General features: G+C 37.5%; 1 protein-coding gene across 1 annotated transcript in view; it reads right to left on the bottom strand.

Annotated features, from left to right (window-relative positions):
* LOC140166980 (uncharacterized) overlaps positions 1–22185 on the bottom strand; it is a 185802-nt gene that overhangs the window by 82079 nt on the left and 81538 nt on the right. The window contains exons 46-56 of the mRNA XM_072190462.1: positions 21512–21832; positions 19508–19771; positions 17882–18193; positions 13331–13492; positions 12922–13026; positions 11826–12098; positions 8016–8294; positions 6257–6550; positions 5818–6072; positions 4468–4652; positions 2018–2156 (exon numbers count right to left, since the gene is read on the bottom strand). Coding sequence (XP_072046563.1) covers positions 2018–2156; positions 4468–4652; positions 5818–6072; positions 6257–6550; positions 8016–8294; positions 11826–12098; positions 12922–13026; positions 13331–13492; positions 17882–18193; positions 19508–19771; positions 21512–21832 — 2589 coding nt within the window. The remainder of the gene's footprint in view (positions 1–2017; positions 2157–4467; positions 4653–5817; positions 6073–6256; positions 6551–8015; positions 8295–11825; positions 12099–12921; positions 13027–13330; positions 13493–17881; positions 18194–19507; positions 19772–21511; positions 21833–22185) is intronic.

The following is a 22185-nucleotide window of genomic DNA, read 5'->3' as shown; positions in this document are numbered from 1 at the left end:
TAGCCAAAAAACTGCCCAGGCTGATTTTTTTCACAATTTGGGTTTTTTGCGAATTTGTGATGTTATTAATGTTTAAAATATTGTCTGATAGTTTCAGACTGGAATATAACTGGCATCTTGTATTTTTTGAGACATTTTCCAAGGTAATTCCTACTCTCAATATTGTCAATAATATTTTTTTAAAGGCCGATATCTCAATTTCCAGTTTTATAATACCATAACTTACAAACTCAATATCTTCACTTAGGAATGTCTAATTTCATTGGTGAAAACGGCATTGTGGAGCAAATTATATCTCTTTATTTAAGATATGTAAAAACCTCAAAATTGATAACCTGCCCAAAAGTGTCTGCTTTTGACATGACACGTCACATATAGTGTACCTCTAGATTGCATAATGGGCTATTCCAGTTGAAAGCCATACAATATCTAGGGAAGACATGCCATTAATGTTCCACACAGGGAGTTTCAAATGGGGTTACTTGAATGGGTGACTCCATTTGAAATCTACATCCCCTGTGTGTGAGATCATGGAAATAGTAGATGAGAAGGAACCACAACTAACCATCATCAAAGTTCCAAACACATTGCCGACATGTAAATTGACGTTTCTATATACTTCAACCGCTATTGTTATATCATAATCTTCGGGATTATATCACAACACGATGGTCATCGGTGACGTAACATTTGTATGACATGACATTTTCAATTCTAAGGCTGCAGTCAAGCGACCAATGCTTATGGACTAAATGCGGCCTTGAGAGCAGGAAAGGGCGGGAAATATGAATGCATTATGGGACAGATGGGATAACATAGCTTAATATAATGCCTTGTGGGAAGGATTTATTAACAAAATCGGAAGTAGAAAGTCATATATTTGAAACATTTAGGGGCAAATTTACCTATGTGGGCGGTCTGGGGCGCATATGAAGGCAATTTGATGGAATTGATTTTCCGTTTGTCCTATGATATAATCTGTTCCCATTTTTCGGAAACAATCGGAACAACTTGTTTTATACCTTTACATTTTAATTAAATTTGGGGTCAACGAAAATACGATTATCCTTTCGAAATGTAAAACTTTTTTAAAAGTGTCTTTAGTCGAAAATACAACGTGTTTTGATCACATTTGCCAATATTTGTATTGGTTTGACTTCTTTGCATCCAAAAATGCAGAAACTTGTTGCAAATGTTTGTAGAATTCAGTCTAAATGACCGTTAAAAGTATGCTTTATCAACTAAGGTCACAACAACCGGTTCACAATTTGTTTGTGCGCAAAGATTTATCGCTATGAATGTTCAGTTATGCTACCAAATCACGCCGATGGCGGCAATATGAGTGTCCTCAAAAGGGGATTTGTTGAGTCCTCTTCTTTTGTAATGAAGAATAGATAAGAAGGATTAGCCATAGGCGACCGATTCCGTTGTGATTCCTTCTCATCTACTATTTCCATGGTGAGATTAAGGTCATGTCTTCCACACAGGGGGTTTATGGATTACAACTGGAATAACCCAATACACCAGGTAGACTTGAATTGTTTTGTTGTTTGTAGCCTGTATCAATATAGATCACTTGACATGTGACGTTATTGCCCTGCAGTATGCACACAAATTATGGCACTTTCCATTATTCTTAGCCTGCAGTGTGCGTACGCATCGTAGTTTGCTCAGGGCACATGCATTTTAAATCTCCCACCACATTTCATATAGTACAAGAAAGCCATTGAACAATGAAGCGGTTCATTTGAGCATATCGATAGACCAATCCCTAGCCTTTTGTTGATAAACAATAATGTCAAGTGGTCTATATTGGAGTGATAACATGCGCTATGTGCACAAAGCATTTGTAATATTCTTCCAAGTCACTTGATTTTGGACCTTTACTTATAAATGCTTGAAGTACACTATTTAGGTTCTCATGCCTGACAATTCAATATGTTCAGACTCAATTTGATTCACAAACTGCTACAACAATATTCTACACCTACAAATTGTGCCTATCCATGTAACTTACGTGTGGTGACGGAATACTCAAACTTGTCACTAAGCTCTCGATGTACGACTCCATCGTCGATACCTGTGAACTCTGTGTATGTCACGATGGTGAAGTCATACTGCTGGTCTATCAGCAGGTTGTTGAGTGTAATGGTAACCTGGCAAAGGATAAAAGATATTCCATAATTTATTGCATACAAAAATTTTCAAAAAGAAATCTATATGTGCAAATTTTCATACTGTCACCCCTTGTATTCTATATGACATTTCTCTAAGCCCAATCTCCTGAATGGTTGATCCAGCAGGGTCCATTTTCTAGAGGTACAAACAAATAAGCTTTTGGTGAATACCATAAAATACATCCCCATTGCATTTCATATGACCAATCCCTAAATTCACTCACCTCAGAATTTTCTCCAGCAGAATTAAGGCATATGAAGGGACACAATCGGATTTGAAGTATTATTATACCTCATAAATACTCATTAGGTAATCCTGTCATTTAATTGGGAAATTGCGCAGTAATTTGATTTTCTCCCTCCATGCGAGGGTATCTCATCCCTTATCATCCCTACATGAGACAGTTCAAAATTAAGAATGTTTGCTATTTACAGACTTTGCACTCTATGACTCTTGCAGTCCATTGTTCAAAATGGTGTCTCAGATGATAATGGTGTCTCAGATGGGTAATTAACTGCTAATATTGGTTGTGAATTGTGCTGAATGACACTTCTTGCTCCATGCATGCAGTAATGATTGAGGACTAGGTAAGCTTACGATTTGGTCCTATCAAATATTTTAAATATATCTGATGCATAACAAACCAAATACAACATGGTTTATATTGGGTATTTTGGTGCTGAATGACACTTCTTGCTCCATGCATGCAGTAATGATTGAGGACTAGGTAAGCTTACGATTTGGTCCTATCAAATATTTTAAATATATCTGATGCATAACAAACCAAATACAACATGGTTTATATTGGGTAAGTAGTAAAAAATATTGGTTCCTTCATGTTGGACGATTGAGACTATTTCCTGACACAAAATTTTACACTAATTCCTACTATACCATGTTGTACTTATTTAATACCACACAATACATCTTGAAACTCTAGTTCATCTGACCATTCACTTAGTCCCCCCACCTAAGTACTTTCTCCAACAGAGTTAGGTATGGGCAGCGTCAGGTCTGGCGGAGTATCACACAAACAAACCTTCAAGCTGCAACTTGTATTTCTTATGACCATTCCCTAAGTCACTCACCTTAGCATAAGGGTTATAGGTATCTCATTATATGGTAGGGCACCATCAGGTCTGAAAGAGTACCACACAATAATCCCCAAAGCTTTAAGTCCTAGCATGTCTTATGACCATTCACCATTCCCTAAGTCCACCCACCTCTCGTATTTTCCCTTGTAGGGCTAGATATCTCCTGACATGCTGAGGTACCATCAGATCCAGGGGAGTACCACATATATTCTAAAGTTTCAAGCCCTTTGCATTTCATATGACCATTCCCTAAGTCTACTCATCTCAGTATTCTCCCCAGCTGGGTTAGGTATCTCCTGATATGGCGGGGCACCATCAGGTCTGGGGAAGTACCACACAATAAATCCTAAAGCTTCAAGCCATTTGTATTTCATATGACCATTCCCTAAGTCCACTCACCTCTGTATTTTCTTCAGCAGGTTTAGGTATCTCCTGATATTGTAGGGCACCATCAGGTCTGGGGGAGTACCACATATATCCTAAAGCTTCAAGCCCTTTGCATTTCATATGACCATTCCCTAAGTCTACTCATCTCAGTATTCTCCCCAGCTGGGTTAGGTATCTCCTGATATGGCGGGCACCATCAGGTCTGGGGGAGTACCACATATATCCTAAAGCTTCAAGCCCTTTGTATTTCATATGACCATTCCCTAAGTCCACTCACCTCTGTATTTTCTTCAGCAGGTTTAGGTATCTCCTGATATTGTAGGGCACCATCAGGTCTGGGGGAGTACCACATATATCCTAAAGCTTCAAGCCCTTTGCATTTCATATGACCATTCCCTAAGTCCACTCACCTCTGTATTTTCTTCAGCAGGTTTAGGTATCTCCTGATATTGTAGGGCACCATCAGGTCTGGGGGTGTACCACATATATCCTTAAGCTTCTAGCCCTTTGCATTTCATATGACCATTCCCTAAGTCTACTCATCTCAGTATTCTCCCCAGCTGGGTTAGGTATCTCCTGATATGGCGGGCACCATCAGGTCTGGGGGAGTACCACATACATCCTAAAGCTTCAAGCCCTTTGTATTTCATATCACCATTCCCGAAGTCCACTCACCTCTGTATTTTCTTCAGCAGGGTTAGGTATCTCCTGATATTGTAGGGCACCATCAGGTCTGGGGGTGTACCACATATATCCTAAAGCTTCTAGCCCTTTGCATTTTATATGACCATTCCCTAAGCTCACTCACCTCAGTATTTTCCCCAGAAGGGTTAGGTATCTCCTGATATGGCAGGGCACCATCAGGTCTTGGGGAGTACCGCACAATAAATCCTGTTGCCTCACCCTCACTGCCACCGTCTAGTCCATTCCAGCCTAGCGTTATGGAGTCTATGGATCTCTGGATGCGGGTCAGACCATCCACTGGAGGTGGAACTGAAATCAAACAAGATGATAATCGGTGACATATTGACATTTAGTCAAGGTTACGTTCAGATACAGAAGACTGGCTCAGACGCAAAGACTTTAATCTCTCACCTTGAAGATAGGTGATCAAAATCTTGAATCAGATTTAAGAAACTGTCATTGCCATCCTCAATACTCATTATGAGAATAAGTTCAGTGTGAGAGAAAATAATCACAGAACTTGCATAATGCAATAATTGGTGTGTGAAATACTAATGACTGCATTCACAAAAGTTACTCTCAAGGACTTTTGCTGCCATTACTGACTGGTGAAAATGACGGGCACGTAGTAACTTTTGTAACATTTCCTGAGGACGCCGCCCACAATATTTGTCAAAATTCTGTTTTTTACACGATTGTAATGTATATTATTAAACCAACATATGCTGGAAAAATTGAGACTTTAGGTGCTGTAGTTTTGACAAAATCCGAGATTTCGAAATAAACCGTCTGAACAACATGTTTAATTAATACAATCTAAGTATTAGTCAAATGCCACTAGGTGATGTTCAGAACACGTACATGGTGGTGCAGGATCAAAAGGCGTAACGTAGAAATACAATTCTATTTTTTATGGAAATGCTACAATATAGCTTTAGGGTGTCATTTTCTTCAGAAGGGGATGAATATGTCGTTGACTGGAGTCAATTTTTTATAACCCCCCTAAAAATTTTGATGACCCCTCCCCCCTTCCACAAATTAGTCATTGTCGGAACTAAGACACGGAGTGTGCAAAAATGTGAGTGTGAAGAAAGTGTGCAGAGTGCATCACAAATTTGATTGAAAGGCAAAAGAAGGTTCATGTTTGCACAAATTTGGCATTATATAACTAAAGATTGTGCACACATTGTGATAGTAAGTTAAAATGATGTGTGTGCAGTGTGCAAAAATGTTGAGTCACCAGCCCTTAATAATTCTATAACCCCCATTCTGAAGAAAATGACAGCCCCCAAGCTTACTTCCAAGATTACAGTCTTAAAATTGCTACATGTAGTTCATCCACATCTCATCCAGATTATAGTAGAGATATTATTTGGTGAAAAATTACTGAAAAAAACTGGTGCAATGCATGGTGATTAAAAACAAGGACAATGCAAATATCGGGAGTTGGCACAATTGAAAACTGTCTACTCACTTGTAGCTTGGACTTGGGTGTCGCCACCATCGATATTGATAGCTATGAATTGTACTTTATATACAGCACCAGACACAAGATCTTCCAACAAGGCAGTGTTACCCGTGAAAGATTCGGAATATACAATCACATCATTATTGTTGATATTACACAGCTGGATATTGTACCGTTCAGCTCCTGAGATTGGGGTCCACAGAAGGTCAATCGTAGTCTCAGTGACGTTTCTGATGATAAGTTTGCCCTCGTCAGCCTCCACTGGAAATGAATATATTTTGTACATGTTAGAACTGTTTCAAACTCCAAGAAGATAATAAATAAAGCTACTAATATTAATGAATATTTATCAATCAATCAACTGTACATCAACAAGTACTGAAGGTAGGAATATGACAAATCGGGCTAAGACAAGCAAGCAATAATTTGGGCTAAAGAAACTTACATGTAGAAAAATTCATCTCAATGTAACCGCTGTAGCGTATTTCGACACCTAATTGTCTGAAGGTACGCACTTGCACCATGAATTCTTTGCTAGGAAGCAGTCCTTCCAATGCGATGGCCGTTTCTAGGATGTTGGTAGGACTGGGTGTAAGGCCAATAGGCGAGTTGAAGGGAATGACGTAATCATAGCTGACCTCAAATCCATCCCATCCACCTTGCAATGGAGCATCCCATTGTAGGTTGAGGGTGCTGAAAGTGTTACTGGTAAGCTGAAGATTTTGAGGCGGTGCTGGGCCTGATTGTAAAAACAATGGAAATTAATTCGAAAAACACAACACAACACAACACACACCTACCCACACAACCCCCCCCCCCCCCACACACACATGTAATTGTATACATTACACTCCCTTTTTCTCACACACACCCCCTACCTATGTAGGGTCTTATAAATTTTGAAATCAAAAAGAATGGGCTGAAAAGATTCCAAAGGGTATACCAATACATCCCAACACCCATACTGAAGTGGCAAAGTTGATATTAACCCATTCATAACACCCTCCCCATTCATGTTGTGTGAATCTGGGGTCATGCAACAACACAACACAACATGCAGTTTTTATCCAACTATGGACTAAGATGGCAGATTTAAAAAAACACAGTCATCTGTACAGAACTCACTTTTTACAGACAACTTCAAATGTCAGCACTTATTTCTTTCCATTTGCTCAGCATATTCTAAATAACCCTCAGGCACCAATGAATGCCAATTTTATCAAGTTTGTTTGAAACATTGAGGCCAATACCAATTATACACTTGGATGGATTCTGCACTTCAAACACTAATTTATAAATGGTCAATCAAATTTGATATGAACCAAAAGTTAGAGCCAAATATGCAATGTGCCATTTCATGTGGACGCATAACCATGGTTGAGAAGCAGGAATGCCATTCATGCTGTATTCATTCATTTCCTAATATGACTACATAGCGTAAAACTATAATGAATTGAATCAATGAACTATTCCAGTTGTAATCCATAAACTCCCTATGGAAAACATAACCTCAAATCTTCCACACAGGGAGTTTCAAATGATATTACCTGAATGGGTGATTCCATTTGAAATCGACATCCCTTGTGTGGATGATTAAGGTCATGTCTTCCATAGGCAGTTTATGGATTTTAACTGTTATGGAAGACCTTATTCTTTTCACAGGGAGTGTATACCTCACATGTTGAAATTCACATTCCCTATGTGTAAAATTAAGGTCATGTCTTCCATAGTGGGTGTATGGAGTTCAACTGGAATAGCACATTCTTTGCCACCCAAGTGGTGACGTTTACTATAATTAGCTGATTTGTTGTTTTGTCTTATAAATTTGTGTACAGAGGAATGTAACTATGAAAGTAAAATATTCAAAATCACACTCAATCTGAAATCAACTCAATAGAAATGTCCATTGTCCAACCACACTTAGAAATGGACTGAAACACCTCTGAAAATCATTGTTTTGGGCCATTCATTATAATCCCACTGAAATGGATTTAATCACACTGAAAAGAATTTTTATGGATATTACTGTCTTCATTATAGCAGACAATAGCTACTTGATATATTACTAAAAAATACAATGAAACACCCCTAAAACCAAATTCAGTTTCCCTTTTTTTCTCTTTTGTTTTAATTTTTTTCAGTGGGATTTTCAGTGTAAAAATTCCATCCGTGGTACTGAAAACTCAATGTGGTAAAATACCTACCCGTGATAACCTCTTCAATATCCGACAATTCCTCCACCTCATCATTCTTAGTATACAACTCTAGATGATATAATGTGCCTGGTATAAGATTGTTGATTGCTAGTACATCTCCGTTGCCAATGTTAGGGGCTATGGTGTGTACGATCTCCTGGGTGCTTCCCTGATCGGTGTCGATGACACGCAGCAGGTACGTATCAAAGTCACCAACTTCCTCTGTCCATTGTACATTGACAGTGTCCATAGGGGAATTAGTTGCCAGTATGGTAAGAATAGCACTCCCTAGATATGAAGAGACATTTTAATAGCAATATTGTAACATTTTCATAAAAACAGGTTTTTTAAATTTTTTTCACAAAATGTCAGTTTTCACTATCAGATATGTACCCTTTTAGGTTTGAGCCAAATAAATGAGGTTAATCGGGTTTTGATTGAGCAAACTTCAATCAAAACCAAAATTGTCATTGGCGTAATAAGCCCTGGGTTTTGTTGAAAAGGGTTTCATTGTCCTGTAGATCAATAAAAGGTGGTGCCATGCGTGTTGTGACATCAGTCCGACACCTGTTGTGCATCCATGCCTGTGTCGAGTCGCGTGCCAGTAGCCAATCATAGGCAGCGGTTCTGGGGCGTGGCTGTTTTCTCAGAAATTGTTGCCGGGAAAATTCATAAGCTGTTTCGATACCATCCGAAGAGGTCAGGAAAATTTTAAAACCCACCCACCACTCCCTTTATAAAAAATATGATATTAAATGGCATTGTTTCTTTTGCTTTTTACCATTTTGTCCAATATATGAATCAAAATGGAGATACATTGCTGCATTTGAGCAAGTCATTGGGAATGTTTTCACATACTTAATATTTAATGTCAATTCCAAATTAGGCTGTTTGGAAATTGAATGGGGTTGTCCTAATTCGGAAATGAGTAATGATTAGGTCCAAGCCAAATATGCTGTTTGGGATTTGAAGTGGGTCGTCTCACTTCAGGACCATAAATGGCATCAGATGATATAGCTGTCTGATTGCGTAAAAAGGGTATCAGATGATATTGCTGTCTGATACATATATGATTTCAATGATTGATATATATTGCTTTTAAAGAATAAGCCAGATGATATAGCTGTCTGAGGCGCTAATGAATTTGAATTTAAGCCAGATGATATAGCTGTCTGAGGCGCTAATGAATTTGAATTTAAGCCAGATGATATAGCTGTCTGAGGCGCTAATGAATTTGAATTTAAGCCAGATGATATAGCTGTCTGAGGCGCTAATGAATTTGAATTTATATCTATTTAAAATATCAGATGATATAGCTGTCTGAAGTGATATTAAAAGTATGAAGATAATATAGACAGTTGATTTCCTGTCAACTGTGTATACTCTCAGATGATATAGCTGTCTGAGGTGATATGTGATATTAAATTAAGTATGAAGAACACAGTTGACACTTGATCAACTGTGTAAATGAAAGGAAATAAAAGATTCGGATGGTAAAGATCCAGCTCCGGCAATAGTTGTGTTTGGTCTACTTATTGCGTCCATAGGACAAATGGAAATCCCTATTTCATCCTAGCACCTATATCGCAATGCATCAATCAGATGAGATTTTCAGATTCACGCATAGTTACAATACAGCTCTACAGGAAAGTTTGGATTCTACTTCTTTATTTCTATGATCAGCATAGTAATCAGATCCTTGTAATTTTAATAATTGTCCAAGCATGCAAATATCACACACTAAATAAGTAGTGACTTCTATTTCCAGTTAGGCCAAACTATTTAGGATTGAGCTATATGTCATCAGTTAGTCCAAACTATATAGGATTAGGATTGAGCTATATTTCATCATTTAGGCCAAACTATGAAGGATTAGGATTAAGCTATATTTCATCAGTTAGGCCAAACTAAACTGCTCAAATAAAGAAAGTCCGCAGTCATGTAACCCGTCCTACACCAAAACCTGATCTTGTTATGACCATTTGATTGATAGGGTCGTATGCAGAATCTTGTTAGCTGCAATTTGATACCACATTTGCTACCAAACACTCAAAAGTGACAAAGATTGATACCAGTTTATGGCATTTGGTGCAAATTCAAAAGTTGCAAATCAAAGCGATAGCCGCAGTCGAAATTGCTTAGCGTGGCAATATGGTCAAGCTTGCCTGCCCACGATGGGCCCCTGTCGACTATCCCAAGTGCGCGCTTTATTCAATTGTTAACTTAAAACGCATGGATTGCTACAGTGCTTTAAACTGATGAATAAATTTACTAGGGCACGATGCGATCGATATGACCTAGCGGTTGTTTCGGGCTATGTCAATGGTCGCGCTCTGCCATTCACCTCTACAGGTCCGCGTGGTCCGTTTTTAATTTGCAACTTTTGAAAATGCACCAAATTTCATATACTGGTATCAATCTCTGAATTTAGAGTTTTCGGTAGCAAATTTGGTATCAAATTTATTTATTTATTTACATTTGCAGCTAACAAGATTCTGCACACGACCTCATCAATCAAATTGTCATAACAAGATCAGGTTTTGGTGTAGGGCAGGTTACATGACTGCGGACTTTCTTTATTTGAGGTGTTTATATAGGATTAGGATTGAGCTATATTTCATCAGTTAGGCCAAACTATATAGGATTAGGATTGAGCTATATTTCATCAGTTAGGCCAAACTATATAGGATTAGGATTGAGCTATATTTCATCAGTTAAGCCAAACTATGTAGGATTAGGATTGAGCTATATTTCATCAGTTAAGCCAAACTATGTAGGATTAGGATTGAGCTATATTTCATCAGTAAGGCCAAACTATATAAGATTAGGATTGAGCTATATTTCATCAGTTAGGCCAAACTATATAGGATTAGGATTGAGCTATATTTCATCAGTTAGTCCAAACTATATAGGATTAGGATTTATTATTATTTATTTATTTATTCTTTCTTTATTGAGGGTAATACTGCTTCAGTGACAAGCACTGCTTTTCAAGCAGGCCCTCAAAGATTGAGCTATATTTCATCAGTAAGGCCAAACTATATAGGATTAGGATTGAGCTATATTTCATCAGTTAGTCCAAACTATATAGGATTAGGATTGAGCTATATGTCATCAGTTAGTCCAAACTATATAGGATTAGGATTGAGCTATATTTCATCAGTTAGTCCAAACTATATAGGATTAGGATTGAGCTTATATTTCATCAGTTAGGCCAAACTATATAGGATTAGGATTGAGCTATATTTCATCAGTTAGGCCAAACTATATAGGATTAGGATTGAGCTATATTTCATCATTAAGGCCAAACTATGTAGAATTAGGATTGAGCTATATTTCATCAGTTAGGCCAAACTATATAGGATTAGGATTGAGCTATATTTCATCAGTAAGGCCAAACTATATAGGATTAGGATTGAGCTATATTTCATCAGTTAGGCCAAACTATATAGGATTAGGATTGAGCTATATTTCATCAGTAAGGCCAAACTATATAGGATTAGGATTGAGCTATATTTCATCAGTAAGGCCAAACTATATAGGATTAGGATTGAGCTATATTTCAAATCAGACTAACTCCCAGAGAACAATTGCCTTTCTTACAGTGTTTCTGATTGGTTAATTATGCAATATGTTCATCTGTGTGACCAAGTAAAATACAGCTTCTAAAAATTTAAGCTCAATCCTTAATAGCCCACCATTCTTACCATGTTGTTGGTTGGCTCAATAAATCATAATAGTCTTCTTCTGACCAATCAGTAGGTAGTATTCATGGATTATTACTGCATTTTTCTGACTTTGTGAGTAATTTATACTTACTTGTAGTAAAGCTAGCAGTAGACGGTTCGCTATCAGTTTTCAGAACACCTTCACCAACTGTATTAACCACACTAAACTCATACTTGGTTCCTGGACTCAGACCTTCCAGTTCCAACTGGCGATCCTGAGGGCTTCTGCTGAATGGGCCGAACGTTCCTCCGTTACTGTAGGTGATCTCATATTCGCCGACAGAGTTCTCTGCAGGTCCCCAGCCAATGTCAAGTGTGGATGATGTCGCTCGGTTGAGGAATATCACCCCTGGTGGATTGAGAACTGGATATTGCAAAATAATAATGAACAAGTATAACTACAACAGCAAGCTATAAAGAGATGACTCGAAGGCACCATTCACATAAATGGTTTTGTAAAGACAAGAGACTCGCCATGGCAGCATATCACAAATTTATTAATTTATCGGCTTCATTCCATAGTGGCATATTGCGATTATTGGTCATTTTAAAAATTGAGCACATATGTGATGTGATAAAGCAAAATGAGTAGGAAGTATGGAATATTGCTCTTGAGATATAGCTAATAATAGTACTCAACATCCTTTGTATTGTATGGTTCTGAGCAACACTAAAATAGTCATATCTATGTTATTATGAATTTTGATTTTGATCGACATCAGACTCATTTTGCTGGATCGCATCACATGTTTTTAACAAATTCTTTTTCATTTTGCTAAGCAGTCAAAATTACCTAATTAATAATTAATTAAATTTAGCATATCGTTTTCCATAGTGGCATATTGACTATACGCCACTTTTTATACACATTTTATAATAGTAACCAGACTATGAAATATCAGCTAAAATGAAAAACATTGCATGTCATATATATATTTTTTTAATACCAGATTGTGTTGTACAGGTCCAGAAATGAGAGTAGGAGGACCAGAGGTGGTGCAGCATCTGTATCAGCTTAGTACTGATGAAATCTTCCGCACGGAAGATGAAACGTACATCTAAAATGTGAGTAAATTTCTAGACTTGTACAACACAAGGCTAAGGTATTGCGTTTTGCGTGTTTTCCATAGTGACGTATACTAAAATTAAAAGAGGAAACATAGAAAGGAATTTAAGAAATGGCTTACTTGTGTACATGCAAACGACATCTGATTCTCTGTCTCCAATCTTGACTTGTATGTTATACTTGATACCAGAATTTAATGGAAAGAGAAGGCTATTTGTAGGTTCACCTGAAAACAAAAATTAAATAGAATAAGTAACTTATAAAAGAGCAATTTTTAGACAAAGAATTTGTTTTATAGACATGTCATATAAGATAAGTCCAATAGAATTTAGACAATAACAGCAGTATTAAAACCAACAATGTGAGAAACAAAAAGAATATCTACTAAAACTACTGACTTGTACATGATCAACAACAACAAAAACATCAACAACAATGACTTAAAAAACATGAATGAAACAATTTCATTTATGGTAACACATAATAGTATATGAATGCCCCCCTCCCCGAATAATAACAATGTGACCTACCAATTGATACAAGATCAGAAGCAGCAATAGCTCCAGCTTCTGTCTTAGCTGTGATAACATATTGCGTCTCCTGTTCTGATGGGTTGTCGATGGGGCCCCAACTGACGAGGAAATGATCCATATCACGACCACTGATTTCGATAACTAATGGTCCTAGGTCATCTGAAATCGAAATAAATAATAAGCAGTCATTGAATGATTTCAGTAAAACAAATTGTGCTGCAACTAGGCTTCAGACAAACAAATGGGCTATTCCAGTTGTAATCTATACACCCCCTATGGAAGATATGATCTTAATCTTCCCCATAGTGAGTGTGAATTTCAAATTGGGCTACCTGAATTGTTGACTCCATTTGAAATCTACACATCCTGTGTAGGAGACTTAAGGTCATGTCTTCCATAGGGGGTGTATGGATTTTCAAATAAATACTTCAGTATATTGGCACAGACTATTTCACTTAATTTCAAAATTAAAGAATGAGTTTGGCATTTTTGAGTAAAAAGTTGCCAACTCAACAAAATATCCAAATTGACCCCACAGGATTGTACCGGGGTGGGCACAATTTTCTTTTAATCAAATTACATTTCAAACTATTTGTCAGGTCCCATGAATCACAGAGATGTAGTAAAGATTGTGTGATCTATAGCTATATGACACAAAATGGTTTATTTTCTTGTTCTACAGGGGTCAAAAGTCAAAGCTGCTCTAATTTTCATAAAAAAGTAAGGAACAGTCTTTGTCCTAAAATGACAACCAATTGACTAACTTGGTAACATATCTTGTCCACAAACCTATTTTCCCTCTGGATGGACTATTCCATTTAAAATCCACACTACCTCTGTGGAAGATTTTGGAAATATCTGTAACATGGGAAGTATATGGATTTCAAATGGAATGAATACATTAGGTATATTGTAGCTCCATTTGAATTTCATATACCATCTGAGAAAGATTTAACCCAAATCTTCAACAGAGGGAGGGTGAGTTTCAAATAGATTTGGTTAATTTGCTAATTCCATTTCAAATTCATACTCACAAGTGGAAGATATTTCCAAACCCTTTCACAAAGGGAGTGTGGACTTCAAACAGATTAGCCCATTACACAGATATTGTACCTTTTTGCACATGTAATGCACATCTCCAGTATGCAAAGATACATCAAGCCATGTTTGTGTCTTTTTTATGACAACATTGGAAACCCATTTCTAAATAGGAACAAAGCTGTAAATAAAAAACTCAATATGATTTCACCCTGCTCATCCTACCAATCAAGATAACCAGCTCACTGGCAATCTCTGAAGGATTATGAAAATACCTGTACATAATACCGACTCAGTGGCAATCTCTGAAGGATTATGAAAATACCTGTACATAATACCGACTCAGTGGCAATCTCTGAAGGATTATGAAAATACCTGTACATAATACTGACTCAGTGGCAATCTCTGAAGGATTATGAAAATACCTGTACATAATACTGACTCAGTGGCAATCTCTGAAGGATTATGAAAATACCTGTACATAATACTGACTCAGTGGCAATCTCTGAAGGATTATGAAAATACCTGTACATAATACCGACTCAGTGGCAATCTCTGAAGGATTATGACAATACCTGTACATACATACATACTGGACTCAGTGGCAATCTCTGAAGGATTGTGAAAATACCTGTATATACATACTGACTCAGTGGGAATCTCTGAAGGATTATGACAATACCTGTACATACATACCGACTCAGTGGCAATCTCTGAAGGATTATGACAATACTAGTACCTGTACATAATACTGACTCAGTGGCAATCTCTGAAGGATTATGACAATACCTGTACATACATACTGGACTCAGTGGCAATCTCTGAAGGATTATGAGAATACCTGTACATAATACTGACTCAGTGGCAATCTCTGAAGAATTATGACAATACCTGTACATACATACTGGACTCAGTGGCAATCTCTGAAGGATTATGACAATACCTATACATACTGACTCAGTGGCAATCTCTGAAGGATTATGACAATACCTGTACATACATACTAACTCAGTGGCAATCTCTGAAGGATTATGACAATACCTGTACACAATACTGACTCAGTGGCAATCTCTGAAGGATTATGACAATACCTGTACATACATACTGACTCAGTGGCAATCTCTGAAGGATTATGAAAATACCTGTACATACATACTGACTCAGTGGCAATCTCTGAAGGATTATGACAATACCTGTACATACATACTGACTCAGTGGCAATCTCTGAAGGATTATGACAATACCTGTACATACATACTGACTCAGTGGCAATCTCTGAAGGATTATGAAAATACCTGTACATACATACTGACTCAGTGGCAATCTCTGAAGGATTATGACTATACCTGTACATACATACTGACTCAGTGGCAATCTCTGAAGGATTATGACAATACCTGTACATACATACTGACTCAGTGGCAATCTCTGAAGGATTATGACAATACCTGTACATACATACTGACTCAGTGGCAATCTCTGAAGGATTATGACAATACCTGTACATAATACTGACTCAGTGGCAATCTCTGAAGGATTATGACTATACCTGTACATACATACTGACTCAGTGGCAATCTCTGAAGGATTATGACAATACCTATACATACATACTGACTCAGTGGCAATCTCTGAAGGATTATGACAATACCTGTACATAATACTGACTCAGTGGCAATCTCTGAAGGATTATGACAATACTAGTACCTGTACATAATACTGACTCAGTGGCAATCTCTGAAGGATTATGACAATACCTGTACATAATACTGACTCAGTGGCAATCTCTGAAGGATTATGACAATACCTGTACATACATACTGACTCAGTGGCAATCTCTGAAGGATTATGAAAATACCTGTACATACATACTGACTCAGTGGCAATCTCTGAAGGATTATGAAAATACCTGTACATACATACTGACTCAGTGGGAATCTCTGAAGGATTATGACTATACCTGTACATACATACTGACTCAGTGGCAATCTCTGAAGGATTATGACAATACCTGTACATACATACTGACTCAGTGGCAATCTCTGAAGGATTATGACAATACCTGTACATACATACTGACTCAGTGGCAATCTCTGAAGGATTATGAAAATACCTGTACATACATACTGACTCAGTGGCAATCTCTGAAGGATTATCACAATACCTGTACATACATACTGACTCAGTGGCAATCTCTGAAGGATTATGACAATACTAGTACCTGTACATAATACTGACTCAGTGGCAATCTCTGAAGGATTATGACAATACCTGTACATACATACTGGACTCAGTGGCAATCTCTGAAGGATTATGAGAATACCTGTACATAATACTGACTCAGTGGCAATCTCTGAAGGATTATGAAAATACCTGTACATAATACTGACTCAGTGGCAATCTCTGAAGAATTATGACAATACCTGTACATACATACTGGACTCAGTGGCAATCTCTGAAGGATTATGACAATACCTGTACATACATACTGACTCAGTGGCAATCTCTGAAGGATTATGACAATACCTGTACATACATACTGACTCAGTGGCAATCTCTGAAGGATTATGAAAATACCTGTACATACATACTGACTCAGTGGCAATCTCTGAAGGATTATGACAATACCTATACATACATACTGACTCAGTGGCAATCTCTGAAGGATTATGACAATACCTGTACATACATACTGACTCAGTGGCAATCTCTGAAGGATTATGACAATACCTGTACATAATACTGACTCAGTGGCAATCTCTGAAGGATTATGACAATACCTGTACATAATACTGACTCAGTGGCAATCTCTGAAGGATCATGACAATACCTGTACATACATACTGACTCAGTGGCAATCTCTGAAGGATTATGAAAATACCTGTACATACATACTGACTCAGTGGCAATCTCTGAAGGATTATGAAAATACCTGTACATACATACTGACTCAGTGGGAATCTCTGAAGGATTATGACTATACCTGTACATACATACTGACTCAGTGGCAATCTCTGAAGGATTATGACAATACCTGTACATACATACTGACTCAGTGGCAATCTCTGAAGGATTATGACTATACCTGTACATACATACTGACTCAGTGGCAATCTCTGAAGGATTATGACAATACCTGTACATACATACTGACTCAGTGGCAATCTCTGAAGGATTATGAAAATACCTGTACATACATACTGACTCAGTGGCAATCTCTGAAGGATTATGAAAATAACTGTACATACATACTGACTCAGTGGCAATCTCTGAAGGATTATGACAATACCTATACATACATACTGACTCAGTGGCAATCTCTGAAGGATTATGAAAATACCTGTACATACATACTGACTCAGTGGCAATCTCTGAAGGATTATGACAATACCTGTACATAATACTGACTCAGTGGCAATCTCTGAAGGATTATGAAAATACCTGTACATACATACTGACTCAGTGGCAATCTCTGAAGGATTATGACTATACCTATACATACATACTCACCTGTTGAACCTTCAATTGATACCGCCTCACTCGATGTATCATTTGGTAACACATCAAATCCAACAATGGTTTCAACACAGAATATATACACTTGATTCACATTTAACCCAACCACTGTATAGCTAAGCGTATCTGCTGCTACAACGACAACTTCCAGTTTCTCGTTGGTGCTGCTGTCTGGATCAGTGACCGAAATACGGAAACCCTCATATACGCCATCAGTAGGTGGATCCCAGGAGAGGGAGAATTGCGTTCCAGATCTGGGGAAGTTGGCGTTGTTGATTGCTACAAGATTTTCAGGTGGACATGGAACTATTTGATTTAGAAAACACAAAAGGTTGTGAAACAATTTTAAGGTTTTTTATGAATGTTATTACAATATAATATCAATTGCATACACCATCATAGATTTCAATTCAAAATTTCTTATTGGGCTTGCGAAAAATACTTTTTTTCTCAGATCGACTTGGAACTCAATCTTACTGATATTTCAGCACAGTAGTAGTATGTACCCCAGTAAATTCTCCAAGAGTTCAAAGTCAATCTGAGTAAAAAAGTGTTTTTTGCCACACACTATAATGCATTTTATTTTCTGATGCTCGCATATCCTTTCTTCATTATTTAATTTATAACTGGCTGCTAAAATAAGGCACAGTGAGAGACTAGTCAATCATGACTAGGTGAAATTACAAGAGTACCAACTGTGAACAGCAGTGGTATAAGATCTCGCCTGTAATCAAGTGACCGGGGTTTAATCCAGTCTTAGTTCTGAATTATGTACAGGACTGATTACCTGTATGCCACCTGTGAACTCAGGTAGTGCATTGGCATAAGATCTCAACTGTAATCAAGTGACCGGGGTTTAATCCAGTCTTAGTTCTGAATTATGTACAGGACTGATTACCTGTATGCCACCTGTGAACTCAGGTAGTGCATTGGCATAAGATCTCGCCTGTAATCAAGTGACCGGGGTTTAATCCAGTCTTAGTTCTGAATTATGTACAGGACTGATTACCTGTATGCCACCTGTGAACTCAGGTAGTGCAGTGGTATAAGATCTCAACTGTAATCAAGTGTTATGGGTCCAATCCCTCTTAGTCCTGAATTTTTCGATTCCTTTAATTTCATGTTAAATAAAGTGAAATTGTCTTTGGGCATTCCTCAAGGTTCAGTTATAGGTCCTTTACTTTTTGTCATAAATCAGAAGCACATAATCCACTCCTCAATTTGTTGTGATTTACATTTTGTCATAAACCTGAAGCACATAATCCATTCCTCAAATTTGTTGTGATTTTAGCTGATGATATTAATCACTTGGCTGTGCATAATATACATATTGCCATGAGAGGTTCTGGTTAAAACTATAGGCCTAAAATGAGCCAAATAGTACTATTACTGCAGGATTATAGTCATAGACCATAGTCACTGTGGGACCATCGTTTTAAACCAGACACTCGAATGGAGGCAGTATATATTTGCTTTATACATTTCATTCATAGATTCTAGTGGGACTTACACATTAGATGCATCAAAATATCGGCGTGTGTGCATTATTTTGTCAAATTTCTCTCTGAACAAGTAATATGCAGTTATTAACCTATAAATATAAATTATCATAATACTCACTGGTATAGAAAAACCCGCTGTTTTCCGACTCCTCGTCCAGATATAGTACTCTGATATTGTGCCCTTTACCTGCCTCAAGCCCAGTAATAGTGTAACGCGTATCCGTAGTTCCAAAAGTGTCTGGTAGACCAGTGTAGCCTTTTTCGTACCATTCTACTGTATATTGAGGATTCTCAACACCAGCTTCATCAATAGACCCCCATTGAATAGTCAGCTCATTTTTCTCTTGAGTTTCTATAAGTATTTTTAACGGATTCAGGATCTCTGTGAGTATTGATAAAAAGAAAATAATTTTTTATTGTTGTTACAATTATGTATTAAAAACAATTGTCAGTCAAGGAATCAAGTTAGCTCAATTGGTAAGATATAAACTGACAGCACAAGTGGTAAAGCATTCAACTGTCACTCCGGTGCATTGGTGTGTATGTGTCAATGCGAGTTTGATCCACGGCACAATTCCTATTTGTTCTAATAATTGAACTAACTTGAAATTCCCCTGGGAGCAAGGACCTGCTTATTGTCTCATTTTCCCATATGAGAAACTCAGGCTCCTGACCAGTGGCGGCCTTCTGAGGGGGCAAGGGGGAAAATATTTTCTTGCCCCCCAGTTTGCCCTCCCACTTTTGAGGCAAAACCCCCAAAATCACGTAAATTTCCATTTTTTGCGGCAATTTTGCCCCCCTGAAATTCACTTTGCCCCCCAATACCCCCCCCTCGAAAAAAAATTCCTGACCCAGAATGCAATGATTTATTCATGCAGGTCAGTTCTGTATCTATTCAATTTTGGTGTGCGCTTCTTAACTGCAAGTCCATTGTTTTGTTGTTAAATCTTTTGTATGGTGCGTATATTGGGTCAGTGGTCAGCAAATTCCTGCATAGTGTGCTGAGGCTTGTGGGTTTATGCCTGTGCAGAGTGCACTATAAATCATCGCTTTCTTTGTTTGTATGAGACAAAAATATGAGGGTCGGTCAGATGACTTATAAAAACAGATTTACTGATCTGTAAATAAAAGTTTTCAATATAACAGACTCCAATGTGCTAAAAACTACATGTACAGGGTGACACAGTAAAATCCACCCAACTTTGACCCATTTTTTCTCAACAGTATTAACACTTAATGGTCATAATGCTTATACATTCACAAAGTGTATCGTCTTTGGAAAGTGTTGATGCAAAAAATTGCGTAATTATCAATTTGCATTTTTGACATATGACAATTTGAGCAAAATTAGTCCATGGAACTGGAAAACCGACACACCTAGGGCAAAAAAACACACAAGGTTTCAGCAACAAATTTGATTAAATATTTGATCAGATATTATAGCCAAGCAATAGTCATTTTTGTATCAATTTTTTTAAATGAACGAAACGACGATAAATGGTTTTGCTAAAATCAAGTAAGTCAAGTAACATGTTTTTTTTGGCCTCAATTTCTAAAATTATTTCCTACGACCTGGATCATGTCACATATGGACAATACTTTTGTTCCACTTTTTCATATTAAAATTGGATAAAATTACTTGAGTCGGCAGGCTTTTACACGGTCGGTCGGGATACCGGAAACCAAACATTATTTTTTTTAGGCCTTAACAATCCCAGATAACTATAAATCATCTATTAGTACTATTCTGAGTGACTCTGGAAGGGGATTTGATCACACTTTTGGTAGTGCAAAGCCGTGGTTGCCACCCATGCTCAGGCAAATCTTGTAAGGCACCTCATATATAGTCCATCTCGTCTCAAGTTAGGAGTAACACCATGTTGAATTTTGCAGTGGCAGATTTGTCCATACGCTGGCCAAGTAACCGTACAAAATGCACTGATTGGAGTCTGTCACTGCAAAATCCAATATAATGATACTCTTACCTTGAGATGAGATTAACTATAGGGATGGTTTATAGCAATATGGTATTCATCACTTTGCTGAAATTACAATGATTTGAAACTCACCTGTATGTTATGAATTTGGAAATAAAGTTTTGATTTGATTTTGACAAACTTACCTGTGGTTGCTTCTATTTCAAATCTATCACTAAACTGCGGTTCGGGAATTCCATCTACCCACGTGCCAACTGTAACCGTGTACGTATTACCCGGCAATAAGGAGTCGATACACTGGTATGTATGTTCCGGTGGTAACGCTTCGTATTGAGGATCTCCTGCGGGTAACGTGGCAACTCCTACAGGTGGATAGACAGTAATGCCGTCTTCGTTTATGATTTTGATCACATAGTTGTCGAAGTTTGTGAGAGGTCCGTCCCAGTAAACACAGAACCCCTGGAGATCTTCGTCCTGGATGAACACGATGAATGGACCTTGTGGTGCTAATAAAATTGAACATACAAAAAAAAATTGATCAGCAAGCTAAAAAAAAAATTAAATAAACATAAAAAGGTAAATGAATGAATAAATGAATTAATACATGAATAAATAAATAATGAATTCATATGACACAAATGAGCTGTCATATTCTTCTTGGGCTTGTAATGTTTTATGAACTAGACATGAGACATTGTGACCAAATTGACCTATTAATGTATGCACACTAGCAGTCAGCGCTGGGGACTAATTTCTGCTAAATGAAACACAGCTCAATCCTGATTACTTGTTTAGTACTAACTGGCAATGCAAGTTAAATTTCACTATTTGGCCAAATTTAAGAATTAAGGACTGAAAA

This window comes from Amphiura filiformis, chromosome 12, assembly GCF_039555335.1.
Source record: "Amphiura filiformis chromosome 12, Afil_fr2py, whole genome shotgun sequence".
NCBI lineage: Eukaryota > Metazoa > Echinodermata > Ophiuroidea > Amphilepidida > Amphiuridae > Amphiura > Amphiura filiformis.
This window is presented reverse-complemented; position numbering and strand designations above follow the sequence as displayed.